Source organism: Heterodontus francisci, chromosome 2 (genome assembly GCF_036365525.1).
Source record: "Heterodontus francisci isolate sHetFra1 chromosome 2, sHetFra1.hap1, whole genome shotgun sequence".
In the NCBI taxonomy this organism is placed as follows: Eukaryota; Metazoa; Chordata; class Chondrichthyes; order Heterodontiformes; family Heterodontidae; genus Heterodontus; species Heterodontus francisci.
Window position 1 is genome coordinate 122983769 of NC_090372.1, and position 21188 is coordinate 123004956.

The following is a 21188-nucleotide window of genomic DNA, read 5'->3' on the forward strand; positions in this document are numbered from 1 at the left end:
GTGCACAAGATAAGTATTTTGGGGTGATAGGGTGAGGAATGAATTGTTTGGTCATTGGAGGGGGTCGGACAGAAGCTTGAAATATTTATTTAATTTGTTTCAATAAATTCTAAGTGACTTTTTTTTAAATTAAAATTAAATGTAAGGGTTTGAAGCTTTGGTAATATTGCTGATGTGATATGCATGGACTTCCAAAAGGCATTTTATAAAGTGCCACGTATTAGGCTCACCAACAAAGTTGCAGCCCATGGAATAAAAGGGATAGTGGCAGCATGGATATGAAGTTGGCTGAGTGTGACAGGAAACAAACAGTAATGGTGAATGGTTATTTTTCCAACTAAAGGAAGGTATACAGTGGCGATCCCCAGGGGTCAATACTAGGACCACTGCTTTTCTTGCTATATATTAACAAACTAGATTTTGGTGTTGTAAGGGTGAGGGCTTGCCTCGAGAGTTGGATGTCTTGTACAAATGACCGATCTTTATTTACGAGCATGCAAGGAGAAGTCCTACTCTCACGAATGATTAGAGTCATAGAATCATAGAGTTATACAGCACAGAAACAGGCCCTTCGGCCCATCGTGTCTGTGCCGGCCATCAAGCACCAAACTATTCTAATCCCATTGTCCAGCACTTGGCTCATAGTCTTGTATGCTATGGCGTTTCAAGTGCTCATCTAAATACTTCTTAAATATTGTGAGGATTCCTGCCTCGACCACCTCTTCAGGCAGTGCGTTCCAGGTTCCAACCATCCTCTGGGTGAAAAATGTTTTCCTCAAATCCCTTCTAAACCTCCTGCCCCTTACCTTAAATTTATGGCCCCTGGTTATTGACCCCTCTGCTAAGGGAAAAAGTTTCTTCCTATCGAACCAATCAATGCCCATCATAATTTTGTATACCTCAAACAGGTTCCCCCTCAGCCTTCTCTACTCTAAGGAAAACAACCCCAGCCTATCTAGTCTCTTCATAGCTGAAATGCACTAACCCAGGCAACATCCTGGTGAATCGCCTCTGCACCCTCTCCAGTGTAATCACATCCTTCCTTTAGTGTGGTGACCAGAACTATACACAGTACTCCAGCTGTGACCTAATTAGCATTTTATACAGCTCCATCATAACCTCCCTGCTCTTATATTCTATGCCTCGGCTAATAAAGGCAAGTATCCCATATGCCTTGCTAACCACCTTATCTACCTGTGCTGCTACCTTCAGTGATCTATGGACAAGTAATGTATTGCAGGGGTTCTGCTAGTACATTGTTCCAGTAGTCATTTTAGACAGTTTTACAGGAGGTTTACTTAATAAACTGTTTCATAATTACATCATCTCCCATCTATTGCCTTCCCTGATCTCATCCTGCCTTGGTTATATTATTCACCTCGTCAATCGCTTGATTACCCTATTCATAGGATTCTTAGGCTATTCATAGGATTTGGGTGTCTGCCTCCTGAGCTCGTTACCTTCTGGTTAGGTATTCATATAATTTGTGTGTCTAGCAGTCAAACTTTCTCAAGTTACAGGGACCTAAGTTACACCAAGTATCCCATGGTTCCCTATGCCAGTCTCCCCTACAGACCCACCTTTTGGTCCTTGGCCAACACCTGGCCCACGATAGCCATTACTCTAGGATCCTCTGCCTGTCGATTAATCAGGGGATCCTACCAGTTTCGATGAGCTGCGGATCCTTCCCTAGCATCCTCTTACGACCTCACCTGTGTCCTAGTGACTAGACTCAGTCTTGGATTGATACTTTGTATTATTCTACATAAATTACAGCAATTGTAGTCAAGCCTGCAGCACTCCCGACGTACACCACTTCAGTCCTCCCTTTTGGCCCTAGGCTACTAGCAAGATGGCCAACTAACGCTAAGTGCTCCTTGCTGCATCACTGTTGGCCAGACTGGTGGTTAGATTTGCACGGTTCCATTTTCTAAATTATGCATAACATCTCAATTTAGGTGCCAGGTACAACATTCAACCATAAGTTCGATAGCAATTAGCAACTGCACCGCTACCAGTACATGGGAATCAATTCTAATCCAGGGGTGAACGTCCATCCTAATACCCCAGTCCCAAACCACCTCCCACCATGATGCGTCCTTCAGTTCAGCTGCCACATCCTCTCCCAGTTGCTTGACCTCCTGTTGGATTCGGTGATACTGCTTCATTGCTGTCCGGGCCTCTTCCCTCACCTTCAATAGATGTTCCAGCAGTTTAGGGATTCACTTCTCCTCGGGATGCAGGTGTCTCAACAAGTCCTCCGTTAGATCATCAGTTATGCTCATCCACTCCCTATAGGGGGTGCCGGATGTGAGTTATCACCAAATGTCCGATTTTCATTGGGACCCAGGGGTGGATGCAGAAACTCAAGTTTATCACTGGGCAGTGGATGTTACCGTATTGGTTTTAGGGTTCGCTGGTGGTCACGCAGTATTCCCCTCTCCATGTTGTGCCACCTGCATCAGTTCATGGCAGGCGCTGGAAATTTCAAGGGTACAGTTTAGGGTTGTATTAAAACCAGGCACGGTTCTCGTCTCTATCCCTATGGGATGTGGACAGACAACATTATTCCCTGTACCCAGCCAGTGAGATCCTGTAAGGAGGGAATCTCTCTGGGTCATGTATTTAGGTATGAGGTAGTACTTTGGCCAATTGCAATCTCCCATGATCCCTGTATTCTTTACCCCGAGAAGGGTTTGGATGCCCCTGGTTCTTTAGTAATAAAAACAAGAAATGCTGGAAATACTCAGCAGGTCTGGCAGCATCTGTGGAGAGAGAAGCAGAGTTAACATTTCAGGTCCTGGTTCTTTAGTGTTTTGCTAGCATGTTGGTTAAATTCAAATCCAACTTAAAATTTCATTTAAACATTGCTTTGCTCAATATGATTTAGAAATGAGCAAGCTCATGATAGCTAACAGCCGTAATTCATTAATAAATACCGACTGGCTGTACAATTATTCTAACAATTCAATTTTTTTAAATTAAGAGTTACAATTGAACTAGTGAATCTGGCTATGCAGTTCAGCCACGAAGCTAGCCAATGTGCTCATGTACACTTAATGGAGTCTAACAACCTCTCTTGTTCAGGATACAAATAATGAACAGATTACACACACACACACACACGCACACACACACGCACACAGACAGACAAATACACAAGTTTTTCTTCTTTTGTCCTTTCAACGGCATTTTAGACTACTGTGGTACTTCCAATGTAATTTCTACCTATCGTTTCCTGAAACCTGTTTCTATCTCTGGACTTGTTTCTGGACTGGCTGTTAATTTGTTTCTACTTTTGGAAATGTTTGTGGACTCGCCGGCGGAGTCCCATATAAGAATTTTTTATTTTTCTATTCATTCATGGGATGTGGGCATCACTGGCTATGCCAGCATTTATTGCCCATCCCTAATTTCCCATGAGAAGGTGGTGGTGAGCTGCCTTCTTGAACCGCTGCTGTCCATTTGGGGTAGGTAGACCCACAGTGCTGTTAGGAAGGGAGTTCCAGGATTTTGACCCAGCGACAGTGAAGGAACGGCGATATAGTTCCAAGTCAGGATGGTGTGTGACTTGGAGGGGAACTTGCAGGTGGTGGTGTTCCCATGTATTTGCTGCCCTTGTCCTTCTAGTTGGTAGAGGTTTGGAAGGTGCTGTCTAAGGAGCCTTGGTGCATTGCTGCAGTGCATCTTGTAGATGGTACACACTGCCGCTACTGTGTGTCGGTGGTGGAGGGAGTGAATGTTTGTACATGGTGTGCCAATCAAGCGGGCTGCTTTGTCCTGGATGGTGTCGAGCTTCTTGAGTGTTGTTGGAGCTGCACCCATCCAGGCAAGTGGAGAGTATTCCATCACACTCCTGACTTGTGCCTTGTAGATGGTGGACAGGCTTTGGGGAGTCAGGAGGTGAATTACTCGCCTCAGGATTCCTAGCCTCTGACCTGCTCTTGTAGCCACGGTATTTATATGGCTACTCCAGTTCAGTTTCTGGTCAATGGTAGCCTCTAGGATGTTGATAGTGGGGGATTCAGCGATGGTAATGCCGTTGAATGTCACAGGGAGATGGTTAGATTCTATCTTGTTGGAGATGGTCATTGCCTGGCACTTGTGTGGCATGAATGTTACTTGCCACTTATCAGCCCAAGCCTGGATATTGTCCAGGTCATGCTGCATTTCTACACGGACTGCTTCAGTATCTGAGGAGTCACGAATTGATTCTGATCCTAATCGCCTTATCCTTCAGCCCTTTCTTTTGGCCCTTCCACCATGCTTTTTGTACTTCTGGGGGGTCATTAGATTTCCACCCATCCTTTTTCATTTTACTGGTCAAGTTCTCATCTGCTATAAACCTGGTAAGGGACAGCCTCCAGTCCCCAACCTAGACTTTCTGCGCTATTGGTCATTCTGTCAGGGTGTAGTCTACCCAAACGGTGTTGACTATTTACAATCTATATCAATGACTCGGATGAAGGGATAGAATTTTTGGTAACTAAATTTGCCGATGACACAAAGATAGATAGGAAAGTAAGCAGTCAAGAGGACATAAAGAGTCTGCAAAGGGATTCAGATAGGTTAAGTGGGTGGGCGAAAATTTGGCAGATGGAGTATAATGTGGGAAAATGAATTTGTCCACTTTGGCAGGAAGAATAGATAGGCAGTATATTATTTGAATGGAGAGAGACTGCAGAACTCTATAGTACTGAGGGATCTGGGTGTCCTGGCACATGAATCACAAAAAGTTGGTATGCAGGTACAGCAAGTAATTAGGAAAGCAAATGGAACATTGGTGTTTATTGAAGGGAAATCGAGTATAAAAATAGAGAAGTGTTGCTACAGTTATACAGGGCCTGAGTTCACCTGCACCTGGAGTACTGTGTACAGTTTTGGTCTCCTTACTTAAAGGATATAATTGCATTAGCAGTTCAGAGTAGGTTCACTCCACCGATTCCTGGGACGAAGGGGTTATTTTATGAGGAAAGGTTGAGCAGGTTGAGCCTATACCCATTGGAGTTTAGAAGAATGAGAAGTGATCTTATTGAAACATATAAGATCCTGAGGGAACTTGACAGGAGGGATGCTGAAAGGATGTTTCCCCTTGCGGGACAGTCCAGAACTAGGGGACAGTTTAAGACAGAGATGAGGAGAATTTTAAGATTCATTAGTCTGTGGAATACTCTTCCCCAGAGAGCAGTGGAGGCTGGGGCATTGAATATATTCAAGGCTGAGTCAGATAGATTTTTGATCGACAAGGGAGTGAAGGGTTATGGGGACAGGAAAATGGAGTTGAGATCACAATCAGATCAGCCATAACCTTATCAAATGGCAGAGCAGGCTCGAGGGGTCAGATTTCCTACTTCTGCTCCTAATTCTTGTGTTCTTGTGTGCTCTCGGCTCTCCTCCAACACAGCCCCCTGCTCCCGGTGCCCCCTGCTCTCTGCCAACAGTACCCCCTGCTGCCTACTCCCAGCTCTCTGCCAACAGTGCCCTTTGCTACCTGCTCCCGGCTCTCCACCAACAGTGCCCCCTGCTGCCTGCTCCCAGATTTCTGCCAACAGTGCCCTTTGCTGCCTACTCCTGGCTCTCTGCCAACAGAGCCCCCTGCTCCCGGTGCCCCCTGCTCTCTGCCAACAGTGCCCCCTGCTGCCTACTCCTGGTTCTCTGCCAACAGTGCCCCCTGCTGCCTACTCCCAGCTCTCTGCCAACAGTGCCCTTTGCTACCTGCTCCCGGCTCTCCACCAACAGTGCCCCCTGCTGCCTGCTCCCGGATTTCTGCCAACAGTGCCCCCTGCTGCCTGCTCCCGGATTTCTGCCAACAGTGCCCCCTGCTGTCTACTCCCAGCTGTTCGCCAACAGCTCCTCCTGTTCCCTGCTTCTGGCTCTCCGCTAGCAGCGCCCTCTGCGGCTGACGAGAGCAGGGCTCTGACTGTCTCCGCTTGAATTGTGGGCGTGTTGTGAGTGAGGCTCATGCGCAATAGGCGGGGCCAGAGTTGGACAGGAAGCGGCTCAGGCTTTCCCGTTTATTTGCTGTCACTTCTTTTCCCTCGGTTGCTGCTGAGTGCGACTTTTTGTCTGGTCGAATTTAGAGCAGGCTTCGGGCCTTGATGTGAATGACAGCCGCGAGGATCGGATGGCAGCCCCGAGAGCGGGAGAGCCGCCAGGTATTGTACCAAGGGCCGGGGCCGAGTTAGTTCAGGTCAGGCCGAGTGGGCCTGGGGCACGGGGCCGAGCGAATAGTCAGTCCCCCGGCACCGTTTGGAGAACGGCCGTGGAAGATGATGTCGTCATGTGGAGGAACTTTATGGTTGAGATCGTTAAACACTTAAAATCTTGAAAAGAGACGTCTAAGAGGTGATTTAATAAAGGTCTTTAAAATTATGGAAGGATTGATAAAATAGGCATAGTTTAGTTTCCATTTTTGTTGAGTCCAAAATTAGGGTCCACAAATTTTTTTAAAAATCCTAATAAATCCAGTAAGGAATACAGCAGAAACTTCTTTACCCAAAGAGTAAGTTGTTATCACATGCAGTAGTTGAGGTGAATAGCGCAAATGTATTTAAGAGAAACTAAATAAATACATGAAGGAAGAAATAGAAGAATAGCTGATAAGGTGAGGTGTGAGGAGGCTCATATAAATCTGGACTTTGACTAGTTGTGCTGTAAATGCTATACAGTATGTAATTTTTAAACACATTGAAATAAGTAGCACAACCTAATAAAGGTCCAAGTGAGGATTTCCAGCCCTAGTGTGAATGGTGAGTTATAAAGCACCTGTTCACACCAGATGTGTTTATAAGTGCACAGTGTACATTGTGATGAAAAGTGTCACACTCAAAGATTACTTGCTAATCCCTGCAGCAGAAAATCAATACAAATTGATCTCCAAGCGCATGCACTTTCAGGTGGTAATGGAGCACTATAGATTTAAGCAAAATAATTTGAAAGAAAATGTATAGTCTTTCAATTTATTACACTCTCCATGAGTATACCCTGCAATATTCCAATGTCAGGATTCAAGTTACAAGCATAAACTTCTCAAACTTTATTCTCTTAACACAATAGGTTGTTACAAGTCACTTGCACTTATGGAGCATCTTTAATGCCCTAAAAAGTCTCCAGGCACTTCACAAAGAGAGGAAGGATGAAGAGCAGGAGTTAGGAGACTTAATCGAAGGTTTAGTGGAGAAGAGGTAGGTTTTAGGAGCCTTTTGAAATTGGAGAGTGATATAGCAAGAATAAGAGTTTAGGAAAAGAAGCCCAGAATTTTTTTTTATTCATTCATGGGATGTGGGCATTGCTAGCAAGGCCAGCATTTATTGCCCATCCCTAATTGCCCTTGAGGTGGTGGTGAGCCACCTTCTTGAACTGTTTCAGACCTTGTGGTGTAGGTACACCCATAATGCTGTTAGGGAGTTCCAAGATTTTGATCCAGCAACAATAAAGGAACAGCAAATATATTTCCAAGTCAGGATAGTGTCTGACTTGGAGGGGAGTGCAGAAGTATTACTGCTAATGGCTTGGCTGCTGAGTAAAGGGAGGTGATGCACACATTACCCCAGTGTTCGAAAAGTGGCTGTGTGTAACCTCAGGCATAAAACCAGAAGATACTACAGTAAAACTGTGGAAAGATTTGTAAGTGAGGTTTTGAACTCAGTGGTTGGAAAGGGAGTCAACAGAGGGTTGAGGGATGGAGTAATAAGTGAGTGGCCCTTATTGCTGATGGGCTGTGGGCAATGGTGTTTCTAACAAGTTGGAGTTTATGTAGCATGGAACTTGAGAAGACAGCAAAAAGGTAATTGCAGACAGAGCTAATGAAGGCATGTATGAGGGTTCCAGCTAGTTTAGATATGGACACTGGTGGAAGATGTTATATAGATGGAAATAAGCAGCTTTGATGATTGAAACCTGAGGTTTGATATAAAAACAAGAAATGCTGGAATCACTCAGCAGGTCTGGCAGCATCTGTGGAAAGAGAAGCAGAGTTAACGTTTCGGGTCAGTGACCCTTCTTCGGAACTGACAAATATTAGAAAAGTCACAGGTTATAAGCAAGTGAGGTGGGGGTGGGGGTGGGGCAAGAGATACCAAAGGAGATCTAGATTGGACCAGGCCACATAGCTGACCAAAAGGTCACGGAGCAAAGGCAAACAATATGTTAATGGTGTGTTGAAAGACAAAGCATTAGTACAGATTAGGTGTAAATACACTGAATATTGAACAGCAGCAAGTGCAAACCTGAAAAAAAAACAGTGGGTAAGCAAACTGAACAAACTAAGATGAAATGAAATAAATGCAAAAAAAAGATTGTAAAAAATGTAAAAAAGAATGTTTTTAAAAAAAAAGGAAGAAAAAATAACTAAAAATGAAAGTAAAGTGGAGGGCTGTCATGCTCTGAAATTATTGAACTCAATGTTCAGTCCGGCAGGCTGTAGTGTGCCTAATTGGTAAATGAGATGCTGTTCCTCGAGCTTGTGTTGATGTTCACTGGAACACTGCAGCAATCCCAGGACAGAGATGTGAGCATGAGAGCAGGGGGGAGTGCTGAAATGGCAAGCAACCAGAAGCTCAGGGTCCTGCTTGCGGACTGAGTGGAGATGTTCCGCAAAGCGGTCACCCAGTCTGCGCTTGGTCTCCCCAATGTAGAGGAGACCACACTGTGAGCAGCGAATACAGTATACTACATTGAAAGAAGTACAAGTAAATTGCTGCTTCACCTGAAAGGAGTGTTTGGGGCCTGGGATAGTGAGGAGAGAGGAGGTAAATGGGCAGGTATTACACCTCCTGCGATTGCAGGGGAAGGTGCCCTGGGACGGGGACGAGGTGGTGGGGGTAATGGAGGAGTGGACCAGGGTGTCGCGGAGGGAACGATCCCTTCGGAATGCTGACGGGAAGGGAGGGGAAGATGCGACTGGTAGTGGCATCACGCTGGAGGTGGCGGAAATGGCGGAGGATGATCCTTTGGATATGGAGGCTGGTGGGGTGAAAAGTGAGGACAAGGGGAACCCTGTCACGGTTCTGGGAGGGAGGGGAAGGGGTGAGGGTAGAGGTACGGGGAATGGGTCGGACACGGTTGAGGGTTTGATGTTCAGTTCAGGGTCTCCGGTTTGGCTGGAGTGAACAATTGAGAAGGCGGTGGATTTTGGGGTTGGAATATAGAGTTTCAGGTCAAGCTGAACAGGATGGCATCAGCCTTGCTAGTATTAAGCTGGAGAAAGTTATGGCTGACATGTGACTTGTTGGATAAGCAGTCATGCAGCATAATAACACTCGTGAAGACAAGGGCAGTGACAGAGAAGTAAGACTGGATTGCAGCACTGTGCTTTGTGGACAGTTTTCATATAATCTTCTCTTGTCTCAACCATCAACTGCAAAATGATTCTTGTGTGCATACATGTGATTCCTGTAGTTCACTCCAAAGAAAACAACCTAGTGATGTTGCACATACAGTATCAAAACCAATATAATTTCAAGTCCTTATACAAAAAAAGTACTTGAGAGAAATTAAAATGATAATAGGCAGATGAAAAATTTAAATTAGAATTTACAGATATATGATGGCTATCTTTAGTCTTGGGATTTAGGTGTCACTGATGAGGTCAACGTTTATTGCCCTTCCCTAATTGCCCTTGAAGGTGGTGGTGAGCTGTCTTCTCAAACCACTGCAGTCCCTCTGGTGTAGGTACACCCATAGTCCTGTTAGGGAGGGAGTTCCAGGTTTTTGACTCAGCAATAGTGAAGGAATGGTGATATTTTTCCAAGTCAGGATGTTACATGACTTGGAGGGGGAACTTGCAAGTGGTGGTCCTATGTGCCTGCTTCCCTTGATTATCTAGGTAGTAGAGGTCACAGGTTTGGAAGGTGCTGTTGAAGAGGCCTTGGCAAGTTGCTGCAGGACATCTAGCGGATGGTACTGACTGCAGCCACAGCGTACCGGTGGTGGAGGGTGTGAATGTTTGAGGCGGTAGATGGGCTGTTGATCAAGTGGGCTACTTTGATTTGGAAGGTGTTGAGCTTCTTTGTTGTTGGAGCAGCACTCATCCAGGCAAATGGAGAGTATTCCATCACACTTCTGACTTGTGCCTTGTACATGTTGTAAAGGTTTTGGAGAGTCAGGAAGTGAGTAACATGCTGCAGAATACCCAGCCTCTGACTTGCTCTTTTGGCTACAGTATTTATGTGGCTGGTCCAGTTAAGTTTCTGGTAAATGGTGACCGTCCCCTTCCCCAGGATGCTGATGGTGGTGGATTCAGTGATGGTAAGCCCATTGAAAGTCAAGGGAAAGCATTTAGATTCTTGGTATTTTCCTGGCACTTGTCAGGGATGACTGTTACTTGCCACTTATTGGCCCAAACTTGAATATTGTCCAGGTGTGATGGAGTCCATCTGTACGGACTGCATTTTGTGCAACTGACCTGTTGGGTGCTGTGACTTTGGATTCAAAGCGTGTTTCTTTGAGACAGACCCTATTTTGAAAAAGAAACTAAAAGCTTCAATGTTCTGGGAGGTCGCAACCAGGTTAACGAAAGAAACAGTTTTTTTTTACCAGAGACATGTGATTGAGCTTAGGTTTCAGTTTTCACAAGAAGACTTTGGAGGGTGGAAGCCAGCTACAAAGCTGGGGGTTGTAAGTTTCCCAGAGCTGCTAAACTGCAACAAGCAGGCAGCTGTTGCTTTTTTTTAAAAAAAAAAGGCAAGCTCTTTGAATTGTTTTCTGGGAGCGGACCCTTGGGAAAATACAAATTACTACCATTCTTTTCAATGCCTTAAAGAGTTACGTAAGGCATGCCCAGTGAAGGTACACCACCAGGCTGTTGTGAGCAAAACCACAGAAGTTCTGGTTGGGTGTGCAGTTTTGGTGGGAATGGTATCGGTGGGGTTTGGATTGTAAAGAAACTGCCATTGAGTGGAAACCGTCGTTTGCAACTTGGATGGTGGGAATCTGGAGATCTGTTTGAAAAATTCAAAGACCTGAAGAATTTTGAGACAGGTCGGCATCATCCTGCTGATAGGACGGCCAAAGGACTTGAGATACATCCTTGATGCATCTGATGGTTAACTTGTATGTGTATCTTAAAGGTTACATTGATCATTATTTAGCTGTTTAATTTAGTTGGTTTTGGTTTGAGGGTTAAATTTTATAAAAGTGAAATCTTGTCCGTTTGATTTTTGTTTCCTAAATTGAGGTGAGGAGGTGGATTTGATTCTTCTGATTTGTTGGTGGTCTCCACGGGTATCAAAAAATTGGGGGCTCATCGGGATCGGTCCAGATTAAGTTTGCTGGAACTCTCCAGAGTTTAAACAAACAAGATTTCACATTTACTTTGGCTGAGTTCAGTGGGAAATCAACATGAGTACCTTTGCTCAGATGGAGAAAAGGGATTTGTCTCTTAATGCCTTGAAACAGTTAACAAAAGAAAATCTGAAACCTCTAGCAGGGAACCTAGGGGTCAGCTTAAAGCCAGGGGCTAGGAAAGCAGAGATAATCCAAGAATTGGTTCCTCACCTGAAGCGTCAGGAAAAGAAGGACATTTCTGCTAGTGTTCAAGCCAAAATTGAATCTGAAAAAGAGAGGAGACAGTTCGAACTGGAGAAGCTGAGTGGAAAGAGAGGAAAGGAAAGAAAAAGAAAGACAAAGGCAATTTGAAAAGAGAAAACTTGAATTCGAAAGACAAACGGAAGAGAAAGATAAAGAAAGGGAACGAGAAATGCAAAAGTGAACATTAGACCACAAATTGAAAATGGAATGGCTCAAAGTTGGCAGAAGTGAATTGAGGGTGAAAGATGAGGACGGCCTAGAGGAAACTCCTCACGGTTTTGATTTGGCAAAGAATACTCGCTTGGTACCTAAATTTAGTGAAGAGGGTGTCGAAATTTACTTTGGCATTTGAGCAAATTGCCATGAATCTGGATTGGCCCAAATCATCTTGGACAATACTGCTTCAAAGTGTTTTCATAGTGAAAGCTTTGGAACTGTACTCACATTAGAGGCCTGTTACCTGACCCTGATTTGATGACGTGTCGGGTCGGGCCATCTTCCAGGGCCAGCTTTCGGGCTCGGGTCGGGCCGGACACACACGGTAAGTGCTCTGCTGGTAAGTATTAAAAATAAAAGAAACTTACCTGAGCTGGGAATCCGGGACGAAACTGAGTCTGCGCAGTGAGCGAGTGACGTCACTATGACATCTCGCGCATGCGCTGCAGCTTCTTGCAGGTTCGCTGTCAGGAAGATAAGTAAAGGGATGGTTGGGTCGGGCTGTGTAGTGACGGGGTGGGGTTGGGTCAGGCTCGGGGCAAAATCGGAGGGACTCGGGCCAGGTCGGGTTCGGGCCAGATGTGTTTCGGTCGGGTTCCTTTTCCCAACCTAAAGCAGACCTCCAACTCCCATGACTATGACACAGTGAAGACTGCTGTTCTCAGTGCCTATGAGTTGGTACCAGAGGCTTACAGGCAAATATTTAGGAATTTTAAAAAGAAACAGGGCCAGACTATATGGAATTTGCTAGAGAGACGGAAATGGTGTTTGATAGGTGGTATAGATGATCAAGATTGCACAAGACTTTGGGAGCATTAGGGAAGTGATTCTGATGGAAGAATTCAATAATAGTGTCCCTTCAGGATTAAGGTCCCACTGGGAAAAGCATAAAGTTGGTAAAATAAGGGATGCTGCAGCAATGGTGGATGATTACAAATTGATTCCTAAAAGCAGTAGTCATAGCCCCTGTTTGGAAACTTTTAGCGAAATTGGGGATATGGGGAGTTTGATGAGGAAAAAAGGTAGGCTTCTATTGAGAAAGATGGCAAGGGTAGAGACAGTTGTATCTCAGGTTAGTAAAAGAGAAAATGAGGAGAAAAAGTTTGGTTCAAGGGGACCAACATGCTATTTGTGTCATGAAGGACATGTTAAGGCTGAGTGTTAGAAGTGGAAAAACAAGCCCGTTGCATGTGTCTTGGTGGGCAATGTTCACGAAAAGCAGATAGTTGCTCCCACGTTCACTGGAGTGAATCAAGTTGCAGAGAACTATAGAAGTTTTCTGTTTAAGGGTGAAGCATCTCCACCATTGTCTGGTGAGGCAGGCAAGCCAGTTGTTATCCTTAGAGATGCAGGAGTGGCACAGTCATTGATGTTGGCAGATGGCATGAACCTCTTTCCTGGTAGTTGGCTGAATGCGAAGGTGTTAATCCAAAGGATTGATGGAACCCATTTATCTGTTCCCTTATGGAGGGTTGATTTAAAATATGACTTGGTCACTGGTCCTGTCACTGCCAGTGCCATTCCTTGTTTGTCCATTAAGGGGGTTGATTTTCTGCCAGGAAATGACTCGCTTGGGTGTAAGGTATTGGGGTCTCCAGTCATTTTGGAAAAGCCAGTTGAGGTTGCTGAAAGAGTTTTTGTTGGAAGAATTTTCCAGATTATTCCCGGATTGTGTTGTTACAAGATCCCAGGCTTATGGGGTTAAACAAGTTGAGAAGGACTCCGTTGTTGTGGAGGACAGTTTGGGTGTTTTGGCTGGCTGAAACCTTTCTCAAGGATTTGGAATGGGGAAGTTGGTGATCGAGGCTCCAAGGCTAGCAATGGTGAGTTATTTAACATTTTCTTTGAGGCACAGCAGCAGACCCTGACTTAAGCTTGTCTCAGACAGCGTGTTCTGAAGCAGAAGCTGAAAAGGCCCAAGTGTTGTTATGTTGGGAATAACATTTTGATGGGGAAGTGGAGACCTCCCCCGAGGCCTGCTGATCAGGATTGGGCTGCAGTACATCAAATTGTTGCCCCTCCTTGCTGCCGCGGTGAAATTTTGAGAAATGCCCATGAGATTCCAGTTGCAGACCATTTGGATATTCGCAAGACACAGGCTAGGATAATGATGCATTTTTACTGGCTGAATCTGCACAGGGGCATGGTTGACTTCTATAAGACATGTCACACGTGTCAGATGATTGGGAAGCTAGAGCTTTCGATTAAGCCAGCTCCATTAATACCAATACCTGCATTTGATGAACCATTTAGTAGGGTTCTTGTGGATTGTGTTGGTCCCTTAGCTACTACTGCGTTGGGTCATAAGTATCTCCTGACTATCATGGATTTGTCCACTCAATTTCCAGAGGCAGTACCATTGAAGGAGATTACAGCAAAAGTGATTGAGGGATTGGTCCAGTTTTTCACTAGTTATGGGTACTAAAAGAAATTCAGTCTGACCAAGGGTCAAATTTCATGTCTTATATATTCAGGAGGTCATGTAGGTTGGGAGTGAAGCAGCTCAAATCGTCTACTGATCACTTGCAGTCCCAAGATGCTTTGGAGAGGTATCACCAAACCCTAAAGACCATGATTAAGGCCTGTTGTTTTGAGCGTTCCCATGATAGGGGTAAAGGGATATAATTTTTGTTATTAGCAACCAGGGACATGCCAAATGAGTCTACTGGTTTTAGTCCATTCGAGTTGGTCTGAGGATAGGGATCCCCTTGAACTCACTAAGGAGAGATTTTTGGCACATGATGAGGAAACTACCCTCTCAGACTGTCAGAATTCCATGGAAGACACTCAAGCTTTTGAGATGGCCAGAGAATGTCGCAAGTTCTCTCAGCAGGTGATGAAAGCCGAAGCGGATAGAACAACTAAGGCACGTAGTTTTCAACATCGGGATAAAGTGCTAGTTTTGTTGCCTTTGCTTGGTGAACAGTTGAAAGCGAGGTTTACTGGACCATACTGTATCAAAAGAAAACTCAGTGGGTGAATTATTTGGTTAATACCCCAGAGAGAGGGAAAAGTCAAATGTGTCAAGTGAATATGCTGAAGGGGTATGATGACAATGAGCATAGTCAGCTAGTAGGCATAGCACATGGTGTTATTTGGTGTTATTGGTGCACCTGATGAATCTGAGACTGGTCCCAGATTGAAACTTCTGTGGTGAAGCTGGCGAACACCAAGGTGTTAGAGGGTCTGGATGAGGTGCTTTAACATCTACCTGAGCACCAGAGGAAAGGCATAACTGACCTATTGAGGGAGTATAAGCCAGTATGTGCAGAAAAGCCAGGTTGTACTTCTCTGGCGACTCATGAAGTTGAGGTAGGGGGTGCTAAACCAATTAAACAAAACTCCTACAGATCCCAGTAAATTGGCCAAAGTCAGGAAGGAAATTCAGTACATGTTACATAATGATATAATTGAACTCCTTCAAAGTAGTTGGAGTTCTCCTGTTTTAGTACCAAAAAGCAGACGGTTCGCAAAGGATCTGCTTAGATTACTGAAAGGTTAATGCGGTAACTAAGACTGGCTTCTATCCGATCCCAAGGCTTAAGGATTGTATTGATGGGATGGGGACTTTGACCTTTGTTAGTAACATTGATTTACTTAAAGGATACTGGCATTTCCCCTTATCTGACCAAGTCAAAGAAATATCTGCTTTTGTGACACCAGATGATCTGTTCCAGCGTAAAGTCATGCCATTTAGTATGAAAGCTGCACTAGCCACATTTCAAAGATTGACCAATCAGGTAATTGCCAATTTGAATAATTGTATCGTGTACATCAATGACCTTTTGTTGTACAGAGACACGTGGACTGATCAAGTCTGACATTTGAGAGCTCGTTTTGACGGGCTGGCCAAAGCTAACCTTGTCATAAATCTGGCAAAGAGCGAGTTTGCCAAGGCCAAGGTCACTTATTTAGGACATATCGTGGGTCAAGGTCAAGTATTACCACGAGAGGCCAAGGTTCAAGTGATAATAGATTTTCCTGTACCCAAGACAAAGGAAGAAGTATTACAGTTTCTGGATATGTGTCGGTTCTACAGGAAATTTGTCCCTAATTTCAGCACGGTAGTCACCCTTTTGACTATTCTGTTAGAGAAGAACATGACGTTTGAATGGTCAGAGTCATGCCAAACTGCATTTGAGAAGTTAAAGGCCATTTTAATAAAAGCACCTGTTCTTTCAGCCCCAGATTTTAATACAACAGTCAAAGTGGCCGTTGACATCAGTGACATGGGGTAGGAGTGGTGTTGCTCCATGCTGATGATGCTGGTATGGCTACTTTTCTAGGAAGCTCAATAAACATAAAACAAAGTACTTGACCATCGAGAAAGAAACTTTAAGTTACTTGTATGAGCTTTACAACAATTTGAAACATATGTAATCAATAGTCAGGAGGAAATATTGGCTTATACAGATCATAACCTACTCATGTTTCTGGAACAGTTCATAACAAAGAACTTCAAGTTGTTTAGCTGGAGCTTAATGTTACAGCCATTACACTGAAAATTGTACATATTGCAGGGAAAAGCAATGTAATTGCTGATTCTGTGTCCAGAGTTTAAAGAGAAGGTTTAAGAGTAAAGGAAAGCTCTAAAATATGAAAATTTTACCGTGTCTAAATCCGAATAATTTTGTTATTAGTTAAGTCTTGCAATTAAATATCATATTTTACAAAATTATAACATAGGAAAATGTTACCTGTACAGTATACAATGAGCAATTTGTTAAAAATGTTTATGGTATTATGAACTCTTTGACAGAAAACCTGACTATGGTATGGATGGCGTTCTGTGCAGCTGACCTGTTGGGTGTTGTGACTTTAGATTCAAAGCGTGTTTTTTTGAGACAGACCTGATTTGAAAATGAAATGAAATGCTTCAGTGTTCTGGGAGGTCAAAACCAGGTTAACAAAACAGTACTTTTTGCCAGAGACATGTGATTGGAGTTTGGGTTGTAGTTTTCACAAGAAAGCACTGGAGGGTGGAAGCCAGCTGCAAAGCTGGGGGTTGTAAGTTTCTCAGAGCTGCTGAACTGAAACAAGCTGGGAGCTGTTTTTTTTAAAAACACGCTCGTTGAATTGGAATCTGTTTTCTGGAAGTGGACCCTTGGAAAATACAAATCGCTACCATTGTTTTTGCTGCCTTTAGAGTTACATAAAGCAGGACCAGTGAAGGTACACCACCAGGACTGTTGTGAGAAAAACCGCAGAAGATCTGGAAGGGTGCATAGTTTTGGTGGAGACTATATCGGTGGATTCGGATTGCAGAAAAACTGCCATTGAGTGGAAATGAGTGTTTGCAACTCGGGAGATGGGAATCTGGAGATCTACTCGAAAAATTCATGGACTTTGACAGTTCCATGTCATCCTGCTGTTAGGACGGCCAACGAACTTGAGATACATCCTTGTTGCATCTGATAGTTAATGTATAACCTTTAAGGTATACATACATTGATCGTGATTTAACTTTTGGTTTATGTTTAATTTGCATTGGTTGTAGCTTGAGTGTTGAAGTAAAATCTATAAAAGTGAAATCTTGTCTGTGTTGATTTTGCTGCCTAAATTGGGGTTAGTTGGTGGATTTGATTGTTTTGATTTGTTGGTGGTCTCCATGGGGATCATGACAGCAGGCACAGACTGCTTTATTTTCTAGGGGGTTGCAAATGGAACTGAACACTGCAGTCGTCAGTGAACAACCCCACTTCTGACCTTTATGATGGAGGGAAGGTCATGAATGAAGCTGCTGAAGATGGTTGGGCCTAGCACACTACTGAGGAAATCCTGGGGCTGAGATGAACTCCAACAACCATAAGCATCTTGCTTGTGCTAGGTATGTCTCCAGCAGGTGGAGCGTTTTCCCCCGATTCCATTAACTTCCGTTTTGCTAGGGCTCCTTGATACCCCACTCGGTCAAATGCTTCCTTGATGTCATGGTCAGTCACTCTTGCATCACCTTTGGAATTCAGATCTTTTGTCGTTCAGCTGCAGCCCTAGGTGGCATCCAGGAGTCAGAAGCTGATCAGGCAGATCACAGATGCCATATTCAGGAGGGCAAGGGACTGCATCCATTTTAACACAGATGGGCCAACACAGGCACAGAGGGCTTTGGGTTTTTCTGCCATTGATGGATTCCCTCTGGTCCAGGGCATTATCGATTGTACCCATGTAGCCATCCAGACACTGACAGACAACCAGTCAGATTCCTGAATAGGAAAGGGATACTGCTCACTGGTCCAGCTGGTCCTTGACCACAGGAAGCGAGTCTTGCAGGTCTGAGCCTTGTTGCCAGGCAGCTGTCGTGACTCCTTTATTCCGTGATAGTCCCAGGTGCTGTACCTCTTCAGGCCCACATCCAGACTCTACGTGGCTGCTGGGAAATAAGGGTTATCTCCTGAAGAGATGGCTCCTGATACCCTTCCAACCCAGATACGAATGGAGAAAGGTGCGACAACTAGAGTCCTCTCCTAACTAGGACCTGCATTGAACAGACCATTGGTATCTTAAAGATGCGCTTCTGTTGGCTTGACCGATCAGGTGGTGCCCTCCAATATAAGCCAGCTGGAGTGTCCCGTGTCATTGTCTGCTGTACCCTGCAGAACATGACAATACAAAAAGTACTGGAGATGTATGAAGAGAAGGAGCTGGAACGCCACTCCACCTCAAAGGAGAAGGAAGGGCTCGCTCAAGAGGTGGCTGGCGACCAGACAGCGTAAGATGCCTGGCAATGCAGCTCCAGTCCTCGCTGTGAACTGCAGACTGGCATGGCTGCAAGGGCCATGCTGATTCAGTAGCTTTCATCTGCTTGCCCCCGAGCCCTTGTTGACCCCAAAACTCCGCATAGCACGCTATCGTAACGCTATGACTCGTATTTACAAGGTCCCATTGCCAGCCTTCCGTGGAAGATGTGTTTCTCCGTCAGTATTCTCCAACAATACAAGGCATGGGAATATAATATTTCAAGAGTCCTAATCCCCCTTCTGACATGAAACATCAATGACACACACAACAGATTGTTAACATATGCAAGTGATATTGTGATGAAAACAAAAGAGCATACAAATATGCAGAAGAGCACCTTGGTGACCTATTCAGTGAAATCAACAGCATGTCCCCTTTCAAACATTTCTACAGGGTGCTTCCCCTGTAGCAGAGGATGATGTGGAGGTAGCCTGTTTTCTAGTTTCTGCCTCTGGCTGAGATGCCCGTGGGGGCTCCTCCAAAGGCTGACTCTGTCACAGGGGCTTGGCACACAGATTGTTCCTGAGTCAGAGGGGGTGAGGGGCCAAAGGGTGACTCTGGTGCTCCCTGAGGGGTGACTCCTTCATCTGTTGCTTCAACCATCTCAGCCCATTCCTGGAGCCCTTGGATGCTAGATGAGGCCACCGACTGGGACGCAGCTGGCATGCGCTCAGCATCTGTGTGCTATCAGCAACACTGAGCGGTCTGTGCCTCGGAGAGTCTCTCTGTGTGCATATTATTACAACCGACCGCTCCAGTCAAAGCCCCTAATCAAAATATACGATTGTGGTGGGAGAAACACGCTGTTAATTCAATCCCATCGCTCCACCGATCACCTAACATCATTTAAAACTTTCCAAATTAAAGAAAGACCCAGCCAAATTGTACCATCTAATAAGCCCCGAATGAGGCTAACCAAATCAGCTGTCTTTAAATCAACAAATTAACTCTTTAATTAGAAGAACTAAATTCTTAAACACTATGAAGATATAAACAACATTTAAAATAGAAAACAATTAGAGTCCTTGCAAGTTTACAGTCCAATGTTGCTTGAAGTCCTCACAGATGTCCGATGGGGAAAAAGTTTCTTCCACAGTAGAACAGTCCGTAGTCTAACTCCAGGTGATGCTTTCCTTCTCCAGCGAATTTCAACAATTAACGACTTGCAAACACTTTCAATAGAATCAATCTGACTTTAGAGTTTTTGAGGGATAAAAGATTGTCACAATCTAACTTCCCTTCCTTCAGTTCAAACTACCAGAGATCTCTGTTTTGGCTTTACTTTTTTTTTAGAACTTGGAGAGATAATTAAACAGACTAAAATCCTATTCCTTCAGTTTAAATGGTTGAGAGCTCTTTTTTCAGGTGCTAAAGACCACAGCTGTCTGTCTCCTCTGCGTCTGTGTTCTGTTAGAACAAAGTGTATTCAACTAAAAAGCCAGTACAAAATTGAATTGGAACAAATGTATCGCTTGATGCTTGCTCCCAGTGGCTGTATCTGTGGTAACGAGAATGCATCCTTTGAATCACAGTCTCCAAATGGTTGTTTCTAAGGCAATGAAAATGCACCTTCCGATAATTTCTGAGGCTTGCTGGTTCTTAAAGCGATACTGATCCTTTGCAAGCCTTAAAGGCAAACCGCATATTCCTGAAAAAAAAAACTATAGGACCATGATAATATCAGCACACTGCTCCTGCACTCACTCAGTGGTGCTGCATGTGGTTCTCCACGAAGTTGCCCAATCTCTATGTGGAGGAGTTCATGTGATCGAATTCCTGGGTCATGACCGAACACATGCACTGCATGGACTCTTCCATTGCATGCCAATGACTCCTCAAGGCCTCAGGGATGTTCGACCAATGGGAACTTATGGGAACTGTGCTTCTCGAAGACCCTCCTTGTTTGTGATGCCTGAGACCCAGTATCTTTTCCCAGCAAAGCATCGCTGTGTCTGTTCTCCAAGGGGGACTGCCCACAGCTAAATCTGCCTTAACCCCCTCTCCTGCTGTTCACACGCAATGTAAGGTTCACCTAGTGCTCTGCTTTCTAGGCTAATCTGGGGACCAACCAAGGTGAGCATGTCTGCGCTGGTGGAAGGTCCTGAGGTAGGATGTGAAAGTGCTGGTTCCATCGGGTGATTGGATTGGTTTACTCAGCTTCTTCCCTGCATATGGCCTGGTGGGAAACACAAGAAAGTGGAAGTGAGAACACGTTCTACTTGACATGTGCCCCAGCACAACCATCCCCTCCGATGACAGCAGTCAAAGATCCATAGCATGCATTGGGCAGGAGTCTTCTCCATGCTCTTTACCTCAAGATAGAGCAATCAAATGACCATGCTGCTCTCTGCCTCCCATCTCGCCATCTCCCACTGACCGCCTCGAAGGTACCCTGGCGATCTCCAGCACCGTCTTCTCCATTGGGGCCAAAGTGTGTACTTGGGCCACATCACCGCCTGTTCTGCCCATCTCACGAGCGTTGTGGGCTTTCTTCTGCAGGATAAGAGGAGAATGATTCATGAGTAGATTGCCCCCTCATCTCTTCCAGCATGGCATACATGTGGGCTGATATGCCCCTCATTGATGTCCCCATCTGAATGGTGCCCCAAATGTGAGGATAGCTGTTGTGTTGGTATTGTGACTGGACACTTGAACTGACAATGTTATGGAGAACTATGGACTTTGAGAGGTTAGCCCCTATGCATACT

The 21188-nt window shown here is 44.7% G+C and overlaps 1 protein-coding gene across 4 annotated transcripts in view; it reads left to right on the forward strand.

Annotated features, from left to right (window-relative positions):
- Positions 1-5978: 5978 nt before the first annotated feature.
- Positions 5979-21188, forward strand: part of nfx1 (nuclear transcription factor, X-box binding 1) — a 102895-nt gene continuing 87685 nt past the window's right edge. For 3 of the 4 annotated variants that reach the window (XM_068010051.1, XM_068010061.1, XM_068010070.1), the window contains exon 1: positions 5979-6155. In XM_068010051.1, the coding sequence (XP_067866152.1) occupies positions 6125-6155 (31 nt within the window). In that variant the 5' untranslated portion in view covers positions 5979-6124. The other variant, XM_068010079.1, reaches the window with a different exon arrangement.